Source organism: Oncorhynchus masou, chromosome 14 (genome assembly GCF_036934945.1).
Source record: "Oncorhynchus masou masou isolate Uvic2021 chromosome 14, UVic_Omas_1.1, whole genome shotgun sequence".
NCBI classification, from domain to species: domain Eukaryota; kingdom Metazoa; phylum Chordata; class Actinopteri; order Salmoniformes; family Salmonidae; genus Oncorhynchus; species Oncorhynchus masou.
Window position 1 is genome coordinate 7,953,516 of NC_088225.1, and position 27,857 is coordinate 7,981,372.

The following is a 27,857-nucleotide window of genomic DNA, read 5'->3' on the forward strand; positions in this document are numbered from 1 at the left end:
CTAAATGGAGCCCAACATTGTGTTCCAGAATTAATTACAAGTCTATATGAGCTGGGGGCCTGTTGGGATGAAACAGCAGGGGCCTCACGGTACTGCTATTGGATTGGAAAGAAGTGAGCGAGAACACAATTAACCAACAGTGTGCTAGCAGCAGTGTTTTTAACACTTGTCTGGGACTAAGCCTCAAACTAGGGATTGGAAGACAAAGGAAGATATTTCTGAGCAGTAACAGTAGCTAATGTGCAGATATATGAAGAGCTCTCGACGCATAATCACCCACACGGCAGAGAGACTTGAAGAGTGTCATTGAAGGTTAATGGAGAATGTCCTACAAAATGCACTAATCAGTTTTGATCTTAAAACCCTGTCATTTCTGAGAACACTTGTTTTAAATGTAACGTTGCTTCTGCTTTATACAAACGTCCAGCATTTCCACAAACCATCTTAACCTAATAACATTTATTCACATACACCCATCTTGCAAATACTTGAATCTGACTCTTATCACAACATGATCCCTTCGTAAGTCTACATCAAAGTGAATCAATCAAGTCTGTCATTCGGTAAATGTTACCGCTTACGTCTGACTTGTGTCTGTATGCGCAGCTATTTCTGACGTAGCCAGTAATGGGCCAGGTTAACCTCTAAAGGTCGTTGGGGTACAAAGCTAGAATATGCAATTGTTTTAAGATGGTCATACCATAGATCATTTAGCTATTTGATTTGGAATTTTAGGACCCCTTTAGGTATCCCCCCAAAATATATACTATAGCCCGTAGAAGTGCATTGAATGGCACAATCATAAATATATTTTTTTTAAAGTAGTCATAAGGAATAAGGCTTTGAAGTGCCTGTCCTGTATCTAGGAGATATAAGAAAGCTCCTGATTGTTTTTCTTCTCACATAATTAACCCCATATTTTTGGGACACAAATCTACCTCCATACTTCCATTCATTTGTATGGGTTATCTACAGACTAGTCCCGTGACACTTGTGGGGGTCATAGTTTGTAGGCCAAACCGTAACTCAACTACATTCCACCGCAGATGCGGAACGCCGACACAGGCACAATCAGTGGATTGAGATTCAGCCCATGCAAACTTACCTCGAGCTTAATTTTACGGATTTTGATGGGGATTTTTTAAATTATGTTACTTAGATTGACTCGCGGGTGTCAATAGACAGTTAATGATTGTTAACTGACAAGAATGAACTGCAACATCTTCCTTTGTAGTTAGACTTGAAATACTTCAAACTTGATTCAAACTCATTAACAAAAAAATGCAAAGCTGTTCTAATACAATCCACAACAAGAGTCAATCAAGAGTTTGTTTCTTATTCTAAAGATTTGATTCTGTAGCAATGTTCCAATGAATCACCTCAATCTGGAAGCCTGAACCGTTATTCAGACAACAGCCACACTCTCCAAAGTTCACCTCCAGAACCATTATCAAAGGCTTTGTCTGAAACTGCTGTTATCTCAGCCAGGTTTGAGAATCTACTCCTCACACGAGCAAATGCTTCTCTCACTCTGCTGGCCATGGACTGCCATAGGCTACAGTACTGATTTAGGTGTCCTATTCTAGAGCCAATATTCTATAAGAGGTTCCCAGTGGTCAAGCAGTAGAACACTTGAGGTACAGGAACCAGTACGGGTGAGAACCAGCCCACTTCAAGCAACGCTCACAATGCCAGCGGATCAAGACTGCCATCTTCAGTTGAAGCTGTGCCAGTCAAACACTGATGATTTTTTATTTATTGTAACTCTACTTTGTGGGTAACACATTATAGTGAAGTATAGTTTAATAGGATATTAAGTATTTTTAGTAGTTTATAGTGTTACCCACAAGTGTTAGTTTTAAAATCAGTTAACACATTTGAATGACTACAGGTAATGGAGAAGTTCAGGTTTATTACATGTATTCATTGTTGAAGTACCTTTAAATGATAACCGCACAACTCGGCACGAAGAAACAGGTCCGGGGTATTGAATATCTCCTAAGTGAATTGCTGGATGTTGACATGTACATTTTTTTTTTTTTTACATATTTACACAAAACGTTTCTATCCAAAGTGAGGTGTGACATAGGAAACAGTTGAACAGAACATCCTTTGTAAGACGCTAAATAAAAATATAAAAGCAAGGCCTTGGTAACACTTGAGAATCACATAGCGGATGACATGAGAGGATGGCAATAAAAGGCACTCTGTGATGGTCGTTATATACATTTCATTGACCAGAAGTGTGGGGGGGGGGGGGGGGGAAGTTCACTTTGGGGCTTTCACAGTAAGGATCACTGCCCTCCATTGGTAATACATACAGACAGTGAACATCTAATAATAATTATAACAAGTGAGCCAAATTCTACATTGTAGCGTGACAGATGATGGCTGAGTACCAATATTGTCAAAGATCATGGAGTAAATGCCTCTCGCTATAAAAACATAAAGTACGGTTATTCAAATCTTTAAACAGAAACAATAGAGGGTTGTCCACTACGTATGTTAACTTTATACAGATTCTTTAAAAATATCCATCTAAATAAATACAAAAACAGCATCTCAGAAAAGGAGATCGTCCTCTTATATGTGGTGTTGATACAGAACAACACCCAGCAATACAGCACTGATGAAAAAGGTCCTTACCATCCTAATTCACAACGGTTAGCACATTCCGCCTTGCACTGACCCCCGGCACAACGCCCTAGAACAGGGCTCTTCAACCCTGTTCCTGGACAGCTACCGTCCTGCAGGTTCCCTCCAACCCTAATCTAGCGCAAACGATTGTAGTCATTTGCTGATTGATGAACTGAATCAGATTAGTTACAGCTGGGGTTGGAGTGGAAACCTACATGGAGGGTAGCTCTCCAGGAACAGGGTTCGGAGAGCCCTGCCCTAGAAAATTGTACAAGAGAATTCCACTTCAACACAGGGATTTGGAGAATAATCAAAGAGTACCCATGTGAATGAGGGTAAATAAAGAAGAGAAAAGGGGATGACAAACATATCGACTTCTACTGTTCTCTTTGGTGTATTGTGACCTATCAAAAAAAAGTAGATCATTTCATACTAAAGTTATTTCTAGAGACAATTTCTGCCAGGCACCAAATTCAGCTCTATAGAGCTATGAAAGGCTACAAGTCATTATTCAGCTGTATTTGTGATATATTTACTAGGTAAGCATATACTATGTCCTTTCATTGTCCAGTGTGAAACCATGGGGTCAGGAGCCTTTCTGGATGCATGTGAACACACATTAGACGATCAACGCTCTATTGAGTGCGGTAGTTACTTGGTGACAAACTTCCGCACACAGACCCTTTCTCTACACAGACACCCGTGTATGAACCTTCAGGAGACTTTTACTATGGTCTTAAATGCCTAACAAAAGCTCTAGGCTGTAAATAGAATTTGGATCTGAACTGTCAGTAGCATGTACACAAATGGTTGTGATTATCTCTGAACAAAGATGTTATTTTCTGCCCTAATCTGCTACAATTAAGACTGAAATGTAGCAAAATCTGAGTTACTGAACATAGTGGGGATCAATTTAAGTTGGCAGATGTCTGCAGGTATGGGAATAATAAATGTATTTAATGTGCATACATACGTACACTATGGGGAAAGTTAAGAGACCGCAGAGTACAGTACATTGGACACAGATCGAGCTACTGCTGGGGATGTCCCTTCCTAATTGAAAAACGCAAAACATGAAGGCAGAATCAAGAAGGCATTCCTTTTTCATTTTGCACCATTGACACTAATGCATAATACAGTGATAAGTGCAGCACGACAACTCAATGCCACTTAACTTTAGAGGACTGGCAAGGTTGAGTGTTCCTGTTAAAAGCACTTGGTAGAACATGGGGCTGTGTAATAGTTCCTACAATACTTGAAAAACAGCCCTGTCAAAACACTTGGATCTCGTCGAATTGGAACAGCGCCACTGCTTTAATAGGATTAAAACGACCGCTTTTTCAAATATTTAAATAGATAATATAAAACTTTATCGTTATGTTTTAAAACAGACAATCTGTACACATCTGGTACCAACACATATAAAAATGACACGCTTACATTAGAAAGGATACCTTCTGATACGTCATATCAAAAATAATATGCTGCTTTAGTAAGCAGATTCATAGCATTTTCCATCTCGTCAAATTGTACAATGCTACATTACATTACACTCAGAAAGACACTGAAGGAGAGAATGTCAGCTTTTTTTTGTTGTTGTCCAATGCTTTCCTACTCTGCCTGCACAATGCAGTGGCACTGAGCAGATATGAAAGCCTTGGAGTCATAAGGGTCTACCACAGTGACCACTATGCACTCGTCTCCTCATTCTCTCATCCCTTCATCCATTCCCTCCTGTAGCGACTTACACCGTACATTTTCTTCCCCTGCCAATCCTCCCTCTAATCAAACACTTTCTCTCCGTCTCTCTCAAGTGAACAGCTCATCCGTCGATAGGGCCATCGCAGGCCGACTTTGTGAACGTCTCCTTCCTCTCCACCTCCATGTCAATCAATCTTTTCCACTTTCCCAATGATCTTCTCCTCAAAGATGGGCAGGACGGCGTCATCTTCGCGTACCTCTTCAAACACCACCCCAAAGTCATTGCTTACCTTCTTGAAAAAATACCTAGAGTCGGTTGGATAGAGAACAGTTGGTTGTTAGTTCAAGTTCATTGAAAAAGCTTGATTTATTATTCACCAAATTTACACAAGACAAAAAAATTGACTTTGGAATGTGGTTCATCCTTTTCCAGATGACCATAAACACAACAAAAACGTGATATTCAATTTCAAGGAATTCAGAGTTTAATAGACTAAAATGTTACATAACATCATCCTGTAAATCTAGTTCCCTGTGCCTCACCAGGTAGAGTAGTGACCTCACCTGTAGCTTCCTTTCTTAGTCAGCAGCTCTTTGAACTGGCCCAGCATGACCATGCGACCTTTGACCGACGTCCTGTACGGGATGGGCTCCCCACAGAAGTAGTAGGCCACTGTAATGTTCTCACACGCGGGCTTCTTCGTCACTTTATGTCTGCAAACAAACAAAGCAAGAGGCTCATTCAATTTGTCAAGTCAAGTTTTCCTTTCATCTTGTGCATGAGATGTTTCAAAGACCTCAGCAGAACTCCAAGCTCTGATCATTTGAGGTATAATTTCCTCTCAGTCAGAATCTGATGTACGAAAACAAGATTTCAAGTCACTCATCCTCCCTCTTTACAACGTAGAAATGTTTTGGCTGTGAGCGCCACCAGAGTTGCTATGCAGTGAATGACTGTTTAGGAGGCGAAGCATAATCAACCAGGGGGCCGGGGACCCCGAGTGGAAGACCTTAGTTTGATTTCCAGAAGTCTGCCAAAAAGGAGACAACCAATAAATGCAAAAATTTGTTTGACAAACAAATTCAAATAATCGGTTTCATGATTGGAATACTTCATGAGCCACAATGTGAGACTTTACACCATTGATTTCCTCTAAAATGCTATCAAATTGAGGTGAAGAGGTGAGAGGTGTTATGCCCAAATGCTACCAGCAGGGAGCAGGCTACCACAGTAAGTAGTGTTCCAACTGCATGCCCCTGGGCCTGTTGTTGGGTTTGATGGTGTGGGGTGAGGTGGTGGAGGCCCAGTGATAGGATGGGGTTGTAGAAGCCCAGGGGCTATGCCAGGATAGCCCGGCTTTCATCTGCTCCTTACTGCAGCCTATCCTGTCCCCCTACATCACTAAAAACTGTCCATCGGAAGAAGAAGCCACGGGACATCAAACAAACAGCAGCTTCACACAGAGAACATCAAAGCTGTGCGTTCTCGCCCAACGCAGCTTACGGTACGCGCCTCTCCCTAGCTGCTGCCTCCTACTACCTCCCTCCCTGTCTTCCAGTTCTATCTTCCCCATCTCTCTCCACTTAATGTCATTCTAATCCCTCTCATCCCACCAGTGTGAAGCCAAAGGTATGATCATTCTCACGGTCATCCACTGTTTTAGCCCTCACCCTGCAGCTATGGATTACTGTCTGACGAAGAAATGGCTGAAGAGGTGAGACTGACTTTTCTAATCCCCTCCCAAACATAAGCAAATAATCAGATCAAATATGAATTTCTAAATGACAAAAAACTAAACTACACACATATGTTATTGTACAGGAAACTACTACTAGATTATGGGGATATAAGTATTAATGCCAGTAATCAAACATATACGCCTCTATTAATCTCTATGGAGTCTAGTCATACAGACAGGCCTCTTGCTTGGCTGTGCAGATACAGAGCAGTCGGGTCTGGATGCTGCTGGTGATAGACATGGAAAGAGGTGGTGAGGTGGGGTGCTGCTGTGGCCAATAGGAAGGGGGGTTTGAGTGCTGCTGTGACCAATGGGGTGGCTGTTAAGGGCTACTGGGGTAAACCAGAGTGGACGTACTCGGACAGCTCCGTGTCAGAGACGGCAGGCACCACGCCGAGCGGTGGGAACAGTACGGGCCTGGCGGCAGCGCGCCCCCGCTGGATCACTTCCGTCACATACCTGAAGGACCCAACAACCCTGGGAGTTAGACACCGATCAGCCACAGGGCCACACCAACCAGGATACACACACCAGGGATCATGCACAGATGTGCAATGAAAACGTCAAACCAGGTTGGTCAGTGCATCATGCTACTCAAAATGGGGTTTGATCAGTGAGAAATGTGAAGGGGAAAAAAAGGGAAGAATATTTCATTCTTTAGAGGTCTGAGACCCTGTCATGCCTCAGCTCACCCCAACATTTGCTGTTTCAGCACAAACATTACTTTTCGATAACATTATTCATTTTTTGCTGTATTATCAAAAGGATGTTTGGTGATTCAGTCACATGGCTGCCACAATCACTACAACAATACAACGGATGGATAGACATGACATGAAGAACCAGGCTGTGACAGAAACATCTCCCTTCCTCCCCAGGTAACGCCGACTCACCTCTGTTTGGTCTGTAAGGTCCCCGTCTTCTTCTTCTCCTCCTCCAGTCTCCTCCTAGCCTCCTCCAGCTGGGTGAGGGGATTGGGGGCCGGGTTGGGGGGCATGGTGGGGTCCTGGATGAAGGGGTGTGAGGGCTGTACATTGTTCCGCAGCTGGGCGCTGACCCACGGATGCACTGCCCCGGGACGCTCCACAGAGCTGGGCCGCGACACTTCGTGGCTCGACGGGGTTTTCTTGGACCCTGTGGTGCTCCTGGGAGACATCCTTGTCATTGTTTGACCCAAATGTACACATACCCCCATAATACAGATCAGTGTTAATTCAAATGACTTGCATCACTGTGGTTGTACGTTACTGATTCCCTACGTGGGAAAGACCCATAAAGCCGGAACTCACCCGTAGGGGCTCTTCTTGTTACGGACCGCCTCTCCCTCCATCATCCACTGGAGGATCTTCTGGTTCCTCTCCACGTCCTCCGGAGGCACGGGCACCTCAAAGGTCCGCACCTCCTCAGCTTTCTTAAATGGCCGCTTCGATAGCGTGCTACCTTTGCTACTACGGAAATTGCGTGATAAAAATGACAATGACGTTAATGGCAAGTGTAAAAAAAAAACACAAAAAAAAAACATTGGAGACATGGAAGAACTAAAAACATAATTCAAAGAGACATGAAGAGGCTGTGTGTTTCTGTGTGTACCTGTAGCCCATAGGATCCATCGGGCTGGGGCCCATGCCGTCAGCATAGTTGCGAGACTTGGACCCATAGTTGTGCTGCTCCATCCCCCAGTGGAAGTTACCATTGACTCTCGTGGCTGCGTCAGCCTCCACCTGCTCTTTGGGCTTCCCTCCGGCCGGGTGGTGGATGTGGTGCATGTGTTTGTGGTGGTATTGCTGGCTGGCAGCTTCCCCCTTGGGCCCCTGCCGAGCTGGGTGTTTGCCCGGGCCTGTGGGCAGTGGCATCCCAGATCCGGGCACCTTGCCACCTGCAGGGAAGCCGTCGGGTGAGCGGGACTTGGGAGAGTGGCGGCCGGTGCCCGGGGACTGGCAGCCGGGGGTCTTCATGACTCGCTGGACGTGGTCGTCCAGGATGCTCTCGGGGTTCTCCTCGTGGGCGTCAGGACGCAGCGCCAGGCCGTTGTAGCCAATGTCAGAGTAGCGGGGGTTGTTGTAGTGCTGTGGGTGGGCACCAGGGGGCAGTCTGTGACTGGAGAACGAGGTGGCTGTGGAGATGTCTGCATCCTCACCCTCTTCCTCCTTCCAGAAAGAAAAATAAACAATCATTAAATATACTGCAGATGGTTACTACCCAACTCAACAGCAATACTACAAGTTGACATATCAGAGATCACGTCAGTATATAATACACAAATATATCCTACACATTAATTTGTGCTGTACATTGAGACATATCTCAATTACAACCCACATGTATGAGCTTCAGTGTCTGGTCATTTTCCAAGAAAATAAATGGAGCCCCAACTCACCACATTGTGAAAGAACAACTGCTAAAGTAATTTCAAAAGGCAATTTGTTCCAATCAGTCACACCAGCAGATGGCACACTTCCACGAGACCCTGTGTGGTGCAAAGCTATTTCGCTCTACATCATGTCTGCCAGCATAATCTTACCTCTCAATAGACCCTTGATTTTTACTACAATTAAATAGCTCAATGTATTTCAAGCTATTATATTGCTATGTACTAGTTCCTAAACAAAGGTGCAGTCAGCCATAGTAACTAAGTGTATGATGCGTACGGCCATAGTAACTAACTGTATGACAAGTACAGCCATAGTCACTAAGTGTATGATGCGTACAGCCATAGTCACTAACTGTATGACAAGTACAGCCATAGTCACTAACTGTATGACAAGTACAGCCATAGTAACTAACTGTATGACAAGTACAGCCATAGTCACTAACTGTATGACAAGTACAGCCATAGTAACTAACTGTATGGCACGCACAGCCATAGTAACTAACTGTATGGCACGCACAGCCATAGTAACTAACTGTATGGCACGCACAGCCATAGTAACTAACTGTATGACACGCACAGCCATAGTAACTAACTGTATGACAAGCACAGCCATAGTAACTAACTGTATGGCACGCACAGCCATAGTAACTAACTGTATGGCACGCACAGCCATAGTAACTAACTGTATGGCACGCACAGCCATAGTAACTAACTGTATGGCACGCACAGCCATAGTAACTAACTGTATGGCACGCACAGCCATAGTAACTAACTGTATGGCACGCACAGCCATAGTAACTAACTGTATGGCACGCACAGCCATAGTAACTAACTGTATGGCACGCACAGCCATAGTAACTAACTGTATGGCACGCACAGCCATAGTAACTAACTGTATGACACCTACAGCCATTTCACCAGGTCTGTCTCTGTCTCTGCAACTAACTGAATTGCTAAGGATTTGTGGACTCGGTCTTCCACTTCCCTAACTAAAACACATCAGCCCCCATTGGCTCCTCACCGCATCACCCTTCCCACGCGCCTTTGATGGCATTTCAACATGGGAATCATTGGCAAATAACAGTGGGCAATTTATGTGGTGGAGGCTTTGATGCTCACTCCAGGTAGAGGAATCCTGGGCGGGAGCTAAGGACTTTTTGATGAGGGTCTGACTGGCACGAGCAGATACTGGCCTGGCTCTCGGTCTCTGGCTCAGAGCAGCTGTGCAGGCCATTGCTCTGCACTCTCAGTTACCCTGTTCGTGCCAAAATGAGGCCAGATCCAGACCTGCTGAGCCCATCCTGCTAAAAGGCATCTGCTAATGAATGTGAGGTACTGAGTCTCTCTCACTCACTCTCACCTCAGGGAAGTGGAACGTACTGCTGCTATTGAACATGTAAATTATACATTAGGTGGGCCAATATTCAGAGCGTTGAAAAGTAAAGTGAAAAACGCCTATTAAGTTATTTCTCTCTCAGTGGCAACAATGCATTGATCCTAAAGGTTCTGTATAATTTACGACTAATTATTTCATCAGTCAACAGCAATATGACAGGCTATCCTGCTATATTGACCCGTTCCTTTCAGACACTACTGAGGGAGTAAGCCTAGACCGCATGTGACCTCTCCATCAATCAACATTGGATTGAGGCCACATTCAGTGAGATCAGGGTGTAAGTCTGGATGAATACCAGGTAAGAGAGCAGTGGAGAGGAATGGAAGGGGAAGGGGGGGTACTAGCTTACCTTTGATTTAGGTAAGAATATCAGTTAATAGAGTCACTATTTGTCACTCCCGTCTGCCACCAGCTCTCAATAAAGAGAAACCTACTGTTCCATGATGGCGGCTCCTCTTACATATGGGCCAAACGACATAAAATATCTGCCGTGAGACTTAAGACCTGGCTCTGTGTACCGAAAGAGATTCCATTTGCGGTGAGCGCAGGCATTTCTTCACGCTCCAACTGACTTCAAACAAAGTCATTACAGTGCGCCAGGCTCACAAGTGGCTCAGGCTGTCTACAGGTGTTCCATCTGATGCCAGAGACAAAAGGGATCCAGGATAACAGTGGGATGGATCCCCGATAGGCCAGAGCCACACTTCTATCAATGATTCATAATGGAATAATGTCGGTTTCCTTTGAATTAATCAACCCGGTCCTTTCAAACAACAGAGATATTACAGTGTACCTTCTGATAGACAGCCAGACAAACAGCTGTAGAGAACATGGTAAGAGGTTGTTAAGAGGATGAGTAGTATAGTGCCCCACCAGGGAGAGGGTTCACACCGACAAGCATGGTGGTACTTCTGTGGACAACAACGTACCAGTCGGACCCTCTTCAGCCGTTCCTCCAGTTTCTCCTTGGCCTCCCTCTCCCTCAGCACTCCCTCCAGCCGGCTGATCAGATCTGCCGCAAACTTCTCCGGCTCCACGTGAATGTCCTTTGGTATCCGGTTGGTGCGCTAACAGAGGGGGAAAACACACAATTTCCAGTTCATTTCAAATTGTACCGGTAGCCATTTGCCGATAACATTGTAGCCGTTTTCTCCTGAAAAAAAAAGAAGGTCAAACCCGTGGCCACTATGCTGTTCACTTCTGTTGATAGAACAGAAGGGAGAAAATGAAAAACGGTAGGAAAGACACGTCTACAGTTTATCAGGGAAACGCTAACAGGGGACCTGTAATGGAAATGAACATGCCAAAACAACAACCTTAAACCAAAGTCAAGAAGACTACTGCTTAGCAGCTAATGTGGTACCTACAAAGGTCTGATTTGACATGGTTTAAGGCTTTGAATAGGCTGATATAGCCTGCTACGCAGAATGTATGATGTGAGCTGCAGGCATTCAACATAGGGTACTTCCAAAGGTAGAGAAAAAGCACAAGATAGTCAAATATCAGCCATAAACAACTTTTGTTGGTCAGTGACTTTTATAATAGCCGCTTAAAAAAAAAAGAAAACACCGAAATCAATCTCCAGATCGACCCGTCGCAGCGTGACACTGTGCCCCACTTGCCCAGATAAATAAAGGTTAACAGTGTCCGAGCTACACGCCACGTCTGGAAAAACACAGTGAAACCACAGACCAGACTTCAACTCTAAAAAGGTGATTGTCCATTCAAAATAATCCCCATCATTTCATGTTTAATCACAGGCAGCAGAGTGAAGCACATTTTCATCAAAAGGAAGATGATGGGAATATGCAGCTCTTAGCTGGTATTCCCAACACAACTCAAGACTGTAAGGTGCATTGTTGTAGTAATCCAGCAAACAGAGATTAAAGTACATTCTGGGTATAGCCTAAATATTGTAGAGGGCCGTTTTACTCAGGGCCCCACTGAAGCACACAGGATACGTCCACATGCTGATTACAAAGCCGGATATTTCTCCAGCTCTGACTGCTATTTTCTCTTTGAATTTGGTTTCAGTTGGATTCATATTAATTTTACCCAACACAGACAAAGCTTTACACACAAACAGCCCAGAGTACCTTTATGGCCATTAGAAGACCTGACTGTAGAAATTATTTCTCTACTGTGGCTATTACCCTCTATAAGTGATGAGTGTACACAGAGCGTACAAAACATTAGGAATTACTGTCCTAATGTTGAGTTGCACCCCCTTTTGCCCTCAGAACAGCCTCAATTCATCAGGGCATGGACTCTAGGTGTTAAAGAGTTCCACAGGGATGCTGGCCCATGTTGACCCCAAAGCTTCCCACAGTTGTGTCAAGTTGGCTGGATGTCCTTTGGGTGGAGGACCATTCTTGATACACAGAGGAAACTGTTAAGCGTGAAAAACCCAGCAGGGTTGCAGTTCCTGAACAAACTGGTGTGCCTGGCACCTATGACCGTACCCTGTTCAAAGGCAATTCAATATTTGTCTTGCCCAGTCACCCTCTGAAGTGGCACATATACACAATCCACATAATCTATAGTCACCTTCATCTACACTGATTGAAGTGGGTTTAACAATGACATGAACAAGGGCTGATCGCTTTCACCTGGATTCACCTGGTCATTCTGTCATGGAAAGAGTAGGTGTTTCTAATGTTTTGTACACTCAGTGTATGCAGTGCATTCAGAAAGTATTCAGACCCCTTACTTTCTCCACATTTTGATACGTTACAGAGTTGTTATAAAATGCATTACATTTTTCTCATCAATCTACTCACAATACCCCATAATGACAAAGCAAAAACAGGTTTTCAGAATTTATTATTTTATTTATTTTTTATTTTAAAAACGGAAATATCACAGTTACATAAGTATTCAGAACCTTTACTCAGTACTTTGTTGAAGCACCTTTGGCAGCAATTAGGACATTCAGAGACTTGTCCCAAAGCCACTCCGGCGTTGTCTTGGCTGTGTGCTTAGGGTCATTGTCCTGTTGGAAGGTAAACCTTCGTCCAAGTCTGAGGCCCTGAACGCTCTGGAGCAGGTTTTCATCAAGGATCTCTCTGTACTTTGCTCCGTTCATCTTTCCCTCATTCCTGACTAGTTTCCCAGTCCCTGCCGCTGAAAAACATCCCCACATGATGCTGCAACCACCATGCTTCACAGTAAGGATGGAGCCAGGTTTCCTCCAGATGTGGCGCTTGGCATTTAGGCCAAAGAGTTCAATCTTAGTTTCATCAGTCTTGTTTATCATGGTTTGAGGGTCCTTTAGGTGCCTTTTTGGCAAACTCCAAGTAGGCCGTCATATGCCTTTTACTGAGGAGTGGCTTCCGTCTGGCCACTCTACCATAAGGCCTGATTAGTGGAGTGCTGCAGGGATGGTTGTCCTTCTGGAAGGTTCTCCCATCTCCAGAGGTACTCTGGAGCTCTGTCAGTGGCCATCGGGTTCTTGGTCACCTCCCTGACCAAGTCCCTTCTCCCCCAAATGCTCAGTTTGGACAGGTCGCCAGCTCTCGGAAGAGTCTTGGTGGTTCCAAACGTCTTCCATTTAAGAATGATGGAGGCCACTGTGTTCTTGGGGACCTTCTATTCTACCAAGATATTTTGGTACCCTTCCCCAGATCTGTGCCTCGACACTATCCTGTCTCGGAGCTTTACGGACAATTCCTTCGATTTCATGGCTTGTTTTTCACTCTGACAAGCACTTTCAACTGTGGGACCTCATTTAGACAGGTGTGTGCCTTTCCAAATCATGTCCAATCAATTGAATTTACCACAGGTGGACTCCAATCAAGTTGTAGAATCATCTCAAGGATGATCAATGGAAACAGGATGCACCTGTGCTCAATTTCAAGTCCCATAGCAAAGGGCCTGAACACTTATGTAAATAAAAGTATTTTCGTTTTTGATTTTTAATACATTTGCAAAAATGTCATTATTATGTAGATTGATGAGGATAATTTTTTTATTTAATCCATTTTAGAACATGCCTGTAACGTAACAACATGTGGACTGTCTGAATACTGGTACGTCTCTTCATTACCACTGCAGTATGTGTCAGGGACTAATCCATTAGACAAAAATGGAATAAATCAAGGACAAGACAGCCAGCGTTTCCATTATTCTGATATGCATAGCTTGTTTCTTTATTATTCTGTATTCTGTGTACCAAAAAACAGAAGTCGATGAAAAAAATAAAAATATTTTACACAAAAGCATACATGCATCCTAATGTGAAGGAGAGAGTCTTGTTAAACATGACTCTTGACTCCAAGGCCCAATTAGGATGGGAGTTCTCCTGTAGGGAGCTGCAGAGGCACGCAGGGAGGCGGGACTGCCACAGTGGAGAAACACTGCTGTCTGATGGGCTTCAACATAGACAGACAGCTGAGGGCGGGGGACAGCACTAGGCACAAGCCTCACTATGAGCTATTCACACAACCTACACGGGCCCAGAGAGAGATGCAGTCAGGCATCTTACAAATGCAGGAAGGTGGAGAGATGGGAACATTTGAGAGAGACTGATGGTTCTAGAATACCAGGTTACAGCCAAGTCCGCAGTATTTGATGAGCGAGTGGGGTTCTTGCAGGTATGTGTGCGTACTTGTTTGTGTAGGGGGGTGTGTGTGTTCAGCTAAACCAAGGTTAACTTACAGGAATATGAGGTAGTGGCACACGGCCATTTGCTTTGGCACTTTCGTGCATCTCTCGTCGATGCTGTTTGCGATATTTGTATGGTGGAACCCCATCTCTGGAACAAAAACAAAAAGGACAATTTCACACATATTCAAAATTAGAAAACTCATAGGTTACTTTGAAGCTGGTGTGGTCGCTGACACCAACACGAAGAACTGTTTTATCCCAAGTCTCAGCGGCCCTGCTGGGTTTGTCTCGTCTGTTCCAGGAGCTGTGGAACAAACAGCAGATAATGGCCTCTAATCTAACCTGCTTCAGACACATGTTTTTGTCCTGCTGAGCAGCCTTTGATGATTCTTTAACATGCGTTCCCCCGTGCCATCTCTGAACTTACAGCACCTGTTCCGGTCTTCTGGCTTCCCTCTGCCAACACATCCTAGCTCGATTTACTCTAAAAGGAAACAGTCTGCTTCCCGCTAAGGCGGAACAAAGAGGATTGCTGAACTAAATAACAGCTTGTGTCCAACATGGGATCCTCCAAAGGTGCTGCTTATACATTTACCCTGAAACAAACTGTTGTCAGGCAATGTGGTGTCATATAAGATGTAGGCTTATAACATTTGATTTTTTATTCATTGTGGACCGACTCCTTTTACACAATTATGAGAGCCTGTCAAAATCTACTCAACCTTTCACCGTCAATTCTCCACCATTTCCTCAGAATTTCGGGAAACTTGATTTAAAAGGGTAACAGGTCCATGCCTTCAAATGACATACTTTGGCCCTGTCGTACCTCCCAGTTTATAGCTCTATAATTAGCATAAGTAATGACATTTAGCAGCGAACATTCGCGTGGGTAATGAACAGACGGCTGTTCTCTGAGGAGAGGAGCAGAGAGAGATGTGTTGCTGCTCCCAGTGACAGACAGACAGGGGGAAATGGCACCAGTCTGCGTGCAGCAGGAGGCACTACAGTCAGACTAGGGCCCTATTCATTCGGCACCAAACGGAAGAAAACATACTCAAAAAGAGGGACTACCTGAACTTGTTCAATGAGAAACCTGTTTCTGTTTTCTGTGCCAAAACGTTTTGCTACTGTGTGCCCTAATGAATACGACCCAGGTAGAGCTCAGATATACTGGGCATGGGTGAAATTGAAAATAACACACTCCCACTATTGTTTTCTATACCCACACACTCACATGTCAGAAAATTGTTTGTGACGGTCCTCATGCTGAAAAGCAAGGAACGGGGAAGCTAACCTTCATTCTCGAAGGCATTCTGCCCTTACTTCTGGTATGTACTATTACAGTTTGACCGATTGTGTGTGTGTATGTGTGTGTGAGTGGGAGGTGATGCGGAGGCTGTGTGAGTACGTACACACTGCTGTCGGTCAGGGAGAGTGTGTCTACGTCGCTGGCACTGGACATGCTCTGCTGCTCGCTGTCGTTGGCGCTGGTGGCAGGGGCCATGGCGTAGCCCGTGTTGACATAGTATGGGTTGACAGGCTCCCGCCACGGCACGCGTCTGGAAGAAACGCCAACATTCAGAGAGATAGCATTAAGGCAAAGTCATTAACAATACATAGCACGTGATATAACACAATCAATGATGTCAGAGTGTATTAGCTCCATTAAACAATAGAGTGAGGTTCACACGAGACACACGCATGTACATTTCATGAAGATTATTGCACTGTATTATCGTAGCATTAAAAGGGAAGGACGTTGTTAGTTATTCTGGATAAGAGCCGATAAGAACTGAGTGACAATGTAAATGTCATTTAGATATAAAACAAAAGGAACATTTCCAAATAAGACTACTGTAGTATCTCTGTAGTAATACACGCCTTTCACACCAAACCACCCACATTGACATAATGAATATCCTTCAGGGGGTTTCTAAGGGTAGGTACAGTAGAGATGCTGATTTACCTCTTATTGGAGGCATCGCATCACCACAGCCTCCATCGTTGACTCAACCTCCCTCAACTGCTCCCTTCACATGCATTATAGATCTGGGTAGGCCTATGTTCTCTTCATCTTTAAACTGAAAAAGATCCCTAAAGTGGTCCGTGCGTGCTCTCTCCCTGGGAACTCTGAAGCTCTCAGTCTTACCAGAGACCAAACCAAACCCAGGCTACTTCTGACTGGCTATCAGTCAGCCCATATTCTAGCCAAACAAAGAGAAAGAAAATCTTTTGCGAAGTGGTATATCAGTTTGGATTAAGAGAAGAATGGAGAGTGGTTGAAGAATGTCTTTTAGTTCTACATTATGTAAGTAAAGGGATGAGATTCTAATATGTCTAGAGATGACAAATTGCAATTGGTTCTCTTTGAGAAGCAATGGCAGTCGTGGCGGAAGATGGCATATGTGTCATAACTAGACTGCCAATCTATCGAATAAAATGACGATATAAACTAGATTTCCATGTGAATATTCCTAAATCCACAAAGTGAACACGCGCATTTTCCCACCAGTGGTGTTTCCACCAAGCTGAATTGTCACGGATATATATATTTTTAAATCAGCGCATGATGACGTAGTGCACACACACAAATAAAATCAATTTTTGGCTTTCCGAATAAAATGTGAATGTTTAACGTGGTTCCCATCGCATTTTCAACCCTACCGACAGTTTCGCCACAAAAACATTTTGCGTTAAATAGCTAAATGTGACTAGTCTGGTCTTGATGCTTTAGCCAACAGCTCACAGACACAGATTGAGTAGGCTCTGCGGTAGGCTAGTCTACATGATGATATCACAGAGAATATTTTTATATTCTTTTTTGTCAAACGGCAGTCAAGCATTGATCAATCAAAGTCACCAGAATAAGGCCCTCAACATTTATTGGAAAGGAGCATCAAGATCACCATGCACTTTCACCGCCCTGTGAAGTTCATCGTAACTTATTTCCTCTGTAGCCTAATAAAAAGTGTGTTGTTTCCTGAGTCGTAGTGGGACCACACACACACACACACACACACACACACACACACACACACGTGATCGAGTGACTCCAAGTTTACTTCGATATGATGGCTATTACATATTTGCGCATAGGCATTTCCACCACCATTTCTCACATAACATTTTACCGAAACAAAAAGATCCCAGCATGTCAAACTAACAACTTATCTGTCAGCGTTTAGAAAATTGTACTGAAACTTCCTGTTTCCATCACAGCTGTTATTTGATTTTTTTTATACTGTATGACTTTACTCACATACACTGTATGGATGGAAACGTTGTTATTGGCTATAAATGACAGGACCGAGGCTAGTGGTTCTGCCGTCACATTCAGACAGGATCATATCAAGGTGGTGTTCAACTATTCGGCAAAGAGCAATAAAAGAAAGAGACTATTTCTCGACAATCCCGGAGGCAGATTTCCCCCAGAGAAAAAAAAAAAAAACAAGACAGAAACGTGCCTCACTTCCTATTCAACATAACATGGAAATAAATACAGGTCTAATCTTCGTAAAGAACAGGTGTACAGTCATGCTTTCTGAACAGAGTCCTGTCCATCAATTATAAGTCCTATCAGCTTTTATCACTGGAAAAGAGATTAAAGTTTAATACTAAAGCACTCTAGTCATTAAAATGATGCTTATGGCCTTTTTGCATTTTCGGTCCATAAGCACTGTCAGCAGTAAGCCATTACATAATCTGCCCTTCAAAGGAAGTCTACTGAATTACCCATGGCGAACATGCATGACATTTGCTTTCAGCTTACAAGCCAAATCTAACAAAAACATGAAATGTCATAACGTGAACAACTAAGAATAGAAGGGAAAGAGCTCAGATAAGTACTTCATTTGGAATAGTCAGCAATTTTGCAAAAAAAAGTGAGTTTCCATTGAAGTCAAAAATGACTCCATATAAAAAAAATAAAAAAAAGTTGAGTAGTAAAAATCGATTCACTTCTCAAAACAGAGGCTCTGAGGAGAAAACTTCTTTGCTCCGGATGCTCTAAAAAAAACTGCTTTGAGGAACAAAACCCACACCATGACGGCATCCCTCGTGTTACATTTATCAAACAAAAACAAGTCCAACCAATACGAGCCGTCAATGCATAGAAATGTACATTTTGTGGCTGCGGTGCAACGTGGTTGTAGATAACGACAACGTTACATGGCCATGGTTTCAAATGAGTGGGATTAAATTTACAGGAAGGAGCGTTACGAGAGGAAATGCAACTGAAAGGGGCAGCTGCAGGAGGCCACAGTGTTTTAAGGAGTGTGCACGGCACGGGAGCGCGCCAAGCAGGAAGCCTCCTTTCTACCAGGGTTTCCCCTTGACCTGGAAGCCTGCTTCCCCTGCTGCCTCCTAGAAACCAGGGCTTCCAATTCTAAAACCCGTCTGTGTTCTCTCTTCAGGGCACCACGTGGAAAATGGCAGCCTCCTACCAGAACCTGAACCATGGCCATCCATCCTACTGACTGGCAGTGAGGCATCGGTTTATGAGCCGAGCAGCTCTCGGATTACTGCAGCCTCTGATGATTATTCCCAGGCAGCACTCAAGCCCATGATCTAGAATCTTCTCATGATTGAAGCAGCAGCCATGATGCCAATGTTCACAGAATCACAGAGAGAGAGAGCAAAGAGATGGAGCCGGAGGTGAGAGATGCTTTCAAACCAACACTGGTTTCATCATGGTTGATTTTTTTTTGCTGCTGTTGAGCTATGACAGTGTGGGTGCACAGCTGTAAATGGATCAAATGGATTCATCACGTTTCTTACGGCTGACGAGTAGGCCAGATGACCTTCGATGAACATGAGGAAATACCCGAGTGCAACAGCAGCACTGGCCAAAACATTACTCATACCTCTCAGAAAGCCCATCAAAACATCATCATTGAATACCCTTGGCCTGAAAAACTTAATGAAAATGTCCTCCTGATGCACAGTGATCGAAGCTCAATGCCAAATCATTAGATGTAGGGCCTTTTGTTGTTCCAATGACTTGGGCATTTCTTTGGACTGAGAGAATAATTACTGGTCCTTTGTCACTCCCCTTTACATTGGAGTGCAGCCACCCCTGGATCACCACCGATTGGTTTATCAAAGCCCTGCCCATACACAGCAACATACAGTTGAAGTCGGAAGTTTACATACACTTAGGTTTGAGTCATTAAAACTCGTTTTTCAACCACTCCACAAATTTCTTGTTAACAAACTATAGGTTTTGGCAAGTAGATAAGGACATCTACTTTGAGCATGACAAGTAATTTTTCCAACAATTGTTTACGGACAGATTATTTCACTTATAATTCACTGTATCCCAATTCCAGTGGGTCAAAAGTTTACATACACTAAGTTGACTGTGCCTTTAAACAGCTTGGAAATTTCCAGAAAATTATGTCATGGCTTTAGAACCTTCTGATAGGCTAATTGACATCATTTGAGTCCATAGGAGGTGTACCTGTGGATGTATTTCAAGGCAATCTTTCAAACTCAGTGTCTCTTTGCTTGACAATCAAAAGAAATCAAGCAAGATCTCAGAAAAAAAATTGTAGACCTCCTTAAGTCATTCTTGGGAGCAATTTCCAAATGCCTGAAGGTACCATGTTCATCTGTACAAACAATAGTACACAAGTATAAACACCATGGGACAACGCAGCCATCATACTGCTCAGAAAGAAGACGCGCTGTCTCCTAGAGATGAACGTACTTTGGTGTGAAAAGTGCAAATCAATCCCAGAACAACAGCAAAGGACCTTGTGAAGAAGCTGGAGAAAACAGGTACAAAAGTATCTATATCCACAGTAAAACGAGTCCTATATCAATATAACTTCAAAGGCTGCTCAGCAGGGAAGAAGCCACTGCTCCAAAACCGCCATCAAAAAGCCAGACTTGCAACTGCACATGGGGACAAAGATTGTACTTTTTGGAGAAATGTCCTCTGGTCTAATGAAACAAAAACAGAACAGTTTGGCCATAATGACCATTGTCATGTTTGGAGGAAAAAGGGGGAGGCTTGCAAGCTGAAGAATACCATCCCAACCGTGAAGCACGGGGGTGGCAGCATCATGGCGGTGCTTTGCTGCAGGAGGAACTGGTGCACTTCACAAAAATAGATGGCATCAGGAAAATTATGTGGATATATTGAAGCAACATCTCAAGACATCAGTCAGGAAGTTAAAGCTTGGTCGCCAATGGGTCTTCCAAATGGGCAATGATCCCAAGCATACTTTCAAAGTTGTGGAAAAATGGCTTAAAGACAACAAAGTCAAGGTATTGGAGTGGCCATCACAAAGCCCTGACCTCAATCCTATAGAACATTTGTGGGTAGAACTGAAAAAGTGTGTGTGAGCGAGGAGGCCTATAAACCTGACTCAGTTACACCAGCTCTGTCAGGAGGAATGGGACAAAATTCACCCAACTTATTGTGGGAAGCTTGTGGAAGGCTACCCGAAACGTTTGACCTAAGTTAAAACATTTAAAAGGCAATGCTACCAAATACTAATTGAGTGTATGTAAACTTCTGACACAATGGGAATGTGATGAAAGAAATAAAAGCTGAAAATAATCACTCTACTATTATTCTGACATTTCACATTCTTAAAATAAAGTGGTGATCCCAACTAACCTAAGACAGGGATTTTTTTTACTAGGATTAAATCTCAGGAATTGTGAAAAACTGAGTTTAAATGTATTTGGCGAAGGTGTACGTAAACTTCTGACTGTAGGTGAAGGAATCAAACCTGCTAACAGCTAAGTTACTCATTACATTCTCTCTACAATTACTATGAAGATGATATGGTTCTATAAAAATGGAGGTTATATATCTAACCTGTTCATACCAGAAATTGTCATTGAGGTAAACAATCTAAACTACTTTCCGAGGAAGACCTGGAGAGAGGAGGGGCACCAGGAGAAAGGTTCCCGGTGGAAAATGAGTCAGGGGTGAATTGAACGAGTTGACAGACAGGTTGAAATGAGTCTTTCAGAATATTCAGGTTCATATAAAATGTGTATTCATGCTCATCATAGCACGTACACATATTCAGAGAGCTTTGTCTCTACAAGAACAGTGACTGGATGAGGCCATCACCTGCTTGTCTGAGAACAACGCACAAAATATCCCGCAACATTTGTTTTGTGCATTACTACACAACTGTGAAAAAAATATGTTGTTTTTCTCCATATTCATCTTCACTTGCAGAGCTGCTCCCTTTTAATTCCCTGGCTTCTGGTCTTCACACATTAAAAGACATCTGACTGCTGCAAAATTTAGTTGCACAAAACCCCGAAGGGTGATGCTAAAAGGCTATTTAAAAATGGAGGGTAATATTTTTGTAATTTCCGCCAAATACTAGACCTAATGAAATAGTCATTTGAAAACAACCTCAAAAAATGCACTGCTCTCACTAATTAAAGCAAATCATATCCAGGGGCCATAGAATACACAATCAGAAGCAGGGTGGAGTGGGGAGTGTTTGTGGTTTTAAAATAGCCTAGTCTTTCATTTTGTCACATTTATAGGCCAGCTGGAAATGAGAAAAGGCAGCATAAAGGCCTATACACTATAACTATACTAAAAACACTGTTCAGAGCATCCAAATAGACTGAAGTCAGACAAAACAATATTCCTTAGCATAGGCCAATAGTCTAAACAATGTGCTATTTCTGAGTAGACCCATTTCCAAAATCACAACACTAGTCTTAAACTAAAACAAAGACTTGGAAACGTGACTTTTTTTAGTCAGGCTAATTGAAGACGGATTTCAAGTCCTTCAAGCCCCGCAACCACAACTCCTCAACACATTCTCTGCAGAGTGCTACTGCATCTTCTGCACATGTCAAGGTTTGTCGAAGACTGTTGATAGAAAAGTGGGTCAACTTCTAGGGATAGAATTCTGCAATCTTCAATCTCTGCACCAGACAATGCCGACAGTGAATATCCTTAAGCACATCTGAAAAGTAAAAATGCTGTGTTCTTACATATTTCAGAGCAAGGCTAAATAAATCTGGAAAATCCCTCCGCGTATCCTTCTCACAACTGGTGATGATAGCAGCTTTGCTTAGTGACCAATATGGAACAAATTCAGAGATGTGTGAATATGTCTTTAAAAAAAAAGAGATTGATATTTAATTCGCAGACTTTGGCAGGAACATTTGGAGGCCTAATCCTTTGCATAGTGGGCTAAAAAGCCCAGAGGCGCTGTTTCTGTTCCAACAGGACGAGGATTAGAGTTATAAGTAGTCAGTCACATCGCACAATCCCATTCTGCGCAAATGAAATGACACAAGGCTGTGACACAAAGGTTTCTGTCAAATATAACATAAGCATCATATTACTATTGATTAAAGAATGGAAGACAGATAAACAAGACCATACTTTTACAATCCTATTTTAGTCATCCAGAAGAGAAATATCGGGAGTGCTTCCTTTGACTTTCGGCTGCAGTTAAACCAGACTTCTCCATTTTCCACAGTCAAAAGAGAAATCATGTTGAGCTTTTCTCTGAGAGAACCTTTCTTCCACTAGAAAAGCCTGCCATTCACGGGACACCTGCGTGGGGAACACAAAGAGCGTCTGCCTCCACCTTCTAACAACCAGCAAATGCTCTCCCTTCGACCCCTGCCTCGCCATCACAGGTACTTAAAGGCCTCTGCCTGCACTGCATTCCTCTCACCTTAAGCTGTCCACTGTGCTAAACTCAGAGCCACTTTTCATGTCCAACTTCAGGCAGCACTCGGACAGAGGGGGGAGGACAAGCACTCGGACAGAGAGGGGAGGACAAGTTTATTTCTAATTCAGCACTTGCACAGAGAAGCTAGATAGTTATAGAGACTGGAGAGAGAGAGGATTTACCTGTACTCGTGACTGTCCTGGAATCTCTTGGTGCTGGTGACGCGTTGGGAAGCTGTCTCCTGAAGCAGCTTCTGAGTGAGCCGGTTGCTGGGAGTGGGATCACTCTCCTGCTGCTCCTCCAACTCGTGGTCACATCTCCACTCCTCGTCCTCGTTCAGCGTGGGCAAATACCCTGGTAAAACCTTCCCACTCCCAGAGACAGAGCTCTGGTCGCTGTAGAGCTTAGGGCTCTCCCCCCCAGTCCTGGTGTATTCCAGATAGATATCTGACTTGAGGAACAGCGGGTAGGTGTTCTCCTCCATCATAGATTGAATCTCAGTCTGAGCCTGGTCAAACATGGCCGGGTCAATGTGCAGCCTCATCACACAGTCCTTGATGAAGCTCTTGGTGGCCGGTTTGATCTGTCTCGAGACTATTCCATTGTTGTCCAGGATGTACTTTTTATAAATGGCTTTCGCCAGTTTCAGCTTCTTCTCCCCGCCCTGGCCCTCGTTGGCCTCAAGCTTCCGGAAGCCAGTGCAGGCGAACCAGAAGTCCAACATGTCGGCACATTCCTCCTGCTTGAGGAACGTCCTGAACAGGTGGATACCATCCTGGTCGTCCAGCAGAGAGTGCAGGGACTCTGCCCACTTAAGGTAGGGCGGCGTGGGGGAGGCGCTGCCCTCCGGCTCATAGCCCAGGTCCAGGTCAGGTCGTCTGGGCGTGGCCGTGGAGGCCTCGTTCTTGAGGCTCTTGAAGGAATAGAAGCCGTGGCTGTAGGGCCGTCCATCGCTGGATACCAGCTCTCCTTCCTCCCCAGGGACCGGGGGTCTGGGGGCATCCTCAGTGAAGCTGCCCCCCAGATCCACCAGGTAACCCCCCAACTTGTCGCCCACGCTCATGTTCACAGCGTCCATACACCCCGTCCCAGTACAGCCCACAGTGCAGAACGATCAGATCCACCCCTCTACTTATGCCACCGTGAACGAATTTCTCCTGTAAGAAAAATACAAAAATAAACAATGAGTGGAAGCTTTAAACACACGTTTAAATGTATCCACAGGCAATGACTCAGACGTTTATCTCATTTTTGTCAACTTAGTAAAAAAGAACAAACGTTTGAGACAAATTGGAAATCCATTCAATACTGAGAAAATAAAAGCAGACTGAATATCTATGTCTAAGCATAGAATTCACACAAGTCTAATATTTCAAAAAGAAATCCTGCCAAAACAGAGATGCCATAAATTATTTCATTGCTCACATCGATAGCACCCATTTAAAAGGTTGAAAAAATATTTTGACTACTAAGAAATAAAATTCAATATCCCCTAAAGCAAAGGGCATTGAAGAAATCGATACTCACGAAAAAAAGTGATCTGTGTGTCATGTGTTCACACAGATTAGCACGTTCCATGAATGACTCCCTACAGCAATACCTTAACATCAGAAGATTCTAGAATATATTTTTATTGTTGGGTTTCTGAACTGCAGCTAGGCTATACGTTAGTGTGAATGAAATCTATTCTATAAAATACAGCGGTAGCGAAAATAAAGAACACTATTTCAGATATAGCCTAACTGCTTCATCACAATCCTATTGAATGTATTTCTGACTTGGGATGGTTGGCTGAAAATAATTGAACGGAAAAGGGTTATGGACACCGAGTAGTAGGGTGCCTCTTCCTTTCATTCTTTAATACTGTCAGGGTTCTTATTTTGTTTTTCTGTAAGTAGAGACAGATGTGCACATCGACCCCTCTTCACTGTTGAAAATAAACATGCATGTTTGACATGTGTCATGTGAAGGATACAAAGAACAAAAACTCCACTTGAGGCCACTGATGACAGACACAGATCCGAGCAGTGTCCTACAGGAGCCAACCCTGAGCATGAAATAGAGCGACAAGGGCAGAGCGTTCTGGAGGTTAAAAGAGGAACTGCGGGGTGCAGGCAGAGCCCAATCTGCCGTGACTGTGACCATGGCTGCTGTGTGTGGTGAATGCAGCCAGGCAGGCACTCCGACTGATCATATCAGAGGACGACCTTGAGTCAAATATTTTCAGTCCCTGCTGGAGACCTGGAGGAAGTGGCCCTCCCCTGTGGCTGTCCGGGAACTATGGAGTGGACAGACAGTGTATTTTACACATCACAGTGCAAGGAAACACTAACTATACTTAATCTCTCCTTTTCACGTTGATGGAGATGATGAATCTACACAAAAATGGGATATGCTCAATTCTAGTAGCAGGAGTAGTACTTCTCTTTAAATGTTACATTTCAAGGATCTCAATATCTTTAGAATGTCCTCATCTATCTAGACACCAACTGACCTAGAATGTCAGCTCATACAAATACCTGGGTATCTGGCACTATTGTTCCACACACAAACATCAATAATCTTCAAGCAAAGGTCAAGTCCAGACTGGGCTTTCTCTACCAGAACAAATCTTAATTCACACACAGTGCTAAACACACCATGGTCCAAATGACAATACTCCCATCCTGGATAGTGGTGATGTCATTTACAATATGGCCCCAAAGTCCACCCTCAATAAACTGGACGTACTTTACCACTTTGCCATAAGCTTTGTCACTAGTGCCCCATTCCAAACCCATCACTGTGACTTATAGTCATTCATTAACTACATGTATGACATAAAACTCACTGGCTCACATTCATATACAAATCCCTCCTCGGCAAGAACTCCCTTTATCTCAGCTCACTATACTAAGACTCCACACCACATACAACAACCTGAGATCCAGCAATTACATCAACCTGGCAATCCCCAAGACACTCAGTATCTTTGGTGAAAATGCTGTTCAATTACCTGCTGCTAGAGACTGGACCATGCTACAAAACAAAACACTAAAGCTATGCTATTTTGAGCCAACTGGTACTTTTAAAAACAAACTGTCTGAGATTTTAACTGATAACTGCATGTGTTTTCCCAGTGCCTCTTAATTAAATGCTGCACATTACTCAATCTCTTGCTGACTGGGCATTGTGTGTACTTTTGACTGTTCTATCTATGATATTGTTTCACCTATTTGTGTGTTATACGTGCTGCGCCTGCTACCTGAGAGGTCTTATTGTAAAATAAGAATTTGATCTTTATAGACACAGTAGGCGTGGACGTTAGCTAATGGCAACTGCTTTGACCACTGGGCATTAGTTCAGCCAACTGCTCAGAATGATTTGTGTAATCATCAACATTATATGCAATCGGTCATGTCATTATCAAACCCTAAATCTAAGTTCCCCTCTTTAATGCATCAATTAAACGGCTCAATTTAAAATTCAGGGGGAAAAGCTTAGATGTGAATTTGTGATGGGATTCGTTTTTCATTCTCAACTTTCACTGTGTACAATACCAAAACAACACAGTTGGAATCAATTAACTTAGCAACATAGCCTTCCAGCAACAACGTAACAAACACGTTGGGAAGCTGACGTTATACTGGAACAAAATAAAAGTAACAATATTGATGCTGACATTCTATTAAAACCACAATGTAGCCTACGTAGTAGCACATTTACCAAAATAGCAAGATCACATTATCAAGAACAGGCTGTGATATGATTCCAACTGTGAGCACGTAGACCGTGCAAGTATTATCATGCGCACATTGACAAATACTGTGTTGCAGTCTTCAGTTTCGTAATATACACGTACATTTCCAAAGAGTGTAATCTGTCGCTACTATAACTGTATTACTACACCCATTCCCTACCATCCCTAATGCTTTGAAGTGATCACCACATTCATTGCATTCATGTCTTGGCCTCTGAGTATGAGCAGCACAGCAGCAGAAACGGATGGGGGAGGGGAGTCAGAAACAAACTCCGTACACACAGCCAGGCCCTTCCGCAGCCGACCGACTAGTACACAACTTTGCAACACTATTTGCCTACTAAAATGGAAGTATCTTAGGTAATGAATGTTCAGAGTTGTTCACGACCAACACCCCACCATTATTCAGAATCGATAAAAGACGCAGCCGAGATAGAACACTCGATCTCGGAATTGACTAGCGCGCGCACACACACACACACACACAGCAAAGCGAAGGCACATATCATCTCCGGCTACCGCAATCCCAAACCATGAGCTGAAAAAAAGTACTCTACTTCACCTGTGAAAACCTACTTGCCGTTTTCGAGTGCATCGGGAATCTTTGCTTGTACAGCTCACTTTGAATCGTGTCATAGATGCGAATGGGAAGAGTTTAAAAATAACAAAGAAAACAGTCCGCTCTCCACCTCTCCATGGCTGTCTCTCACTCCTGTCTGTGTGGTGGTTCAGAAGATGTACAGCGCCACGAGCGTTCAAAAAACATACTGCCGCGGTGTAGAAGAAATGGGGGGGACCTGAACTGGAGGGAGAGGGATGATGTGCATTCTCTTCAAATATTCTATAGTGTAGCTAGGCTTTCTCTACCCAGACGACAATATATGTTATCACACGTGTTGATGATAATAAAGACAACCTGATCAAACCACCTAAACAAATCAAAAGCCTAGAATGATAATGCTACATCTATACCGTTATTTGGAAATCCTTTGGCAGA

The 27,857-nt window shown here is 43.5% G+C and overlaps 1 protein-coding gene across 5 annotated transcripts; it reads right to left on the reverse strand.

Annotated features, from left to right (window-relative positions):
• Window positions 1–1,892: 1,892 nt before the first annotated feature.
• Window positions 1,893–27,606, reverse strand: LOC135554088 (axin-1-like). 5 transcript variants are annotated; one of them, XM_064986142.1, is made up of 11 exons: window positions 27,423–27,606; window positions 23,304–24,278; window positions 15,862–16,008; window positions 14,501–14,597; window positions 10,774–10,911; window positions 7,668–8,224; window positions 7,367–7,525; window positions 6,971–7,222; window positions 6,411–6,536; window positions 4,903–5,052; window positions 1,893–4,644 (listed from the first exon to the last, which is right to left on the reverse strand). In XM_064986142.1, exons 2-11 carry the CDS (start codon window positions 24,197–24,199, stop codon window positions 4,524–4,526), a joined length of 2,643 nt encoding a protein of 880 aa, XP_064842214.1. In that variant the 5' UTR covers window positions 24,200–24,278; window positions 27,423–27,606; the 3' UTR covers window positions 1,893–4,523. The 5 variants fall into 5 exon arrangements, with proteins under 5 accessions (XP_064842214.1, XP_064842212.1, XP_064842211.1 ...); XM_064986140.1 differs by lacking the exon at window positions 6,411–6,536 and having other exon boundaries at window positions 27,441–27,606; XM_064986139.1 differs by lacking the exon at window positions 6,411–6,536 and having other exon boundaries at window positions 27,437–27,606.
• Between the last annotated feature and the right edge of the window lie 251 nt (window positions 27,607–27,857).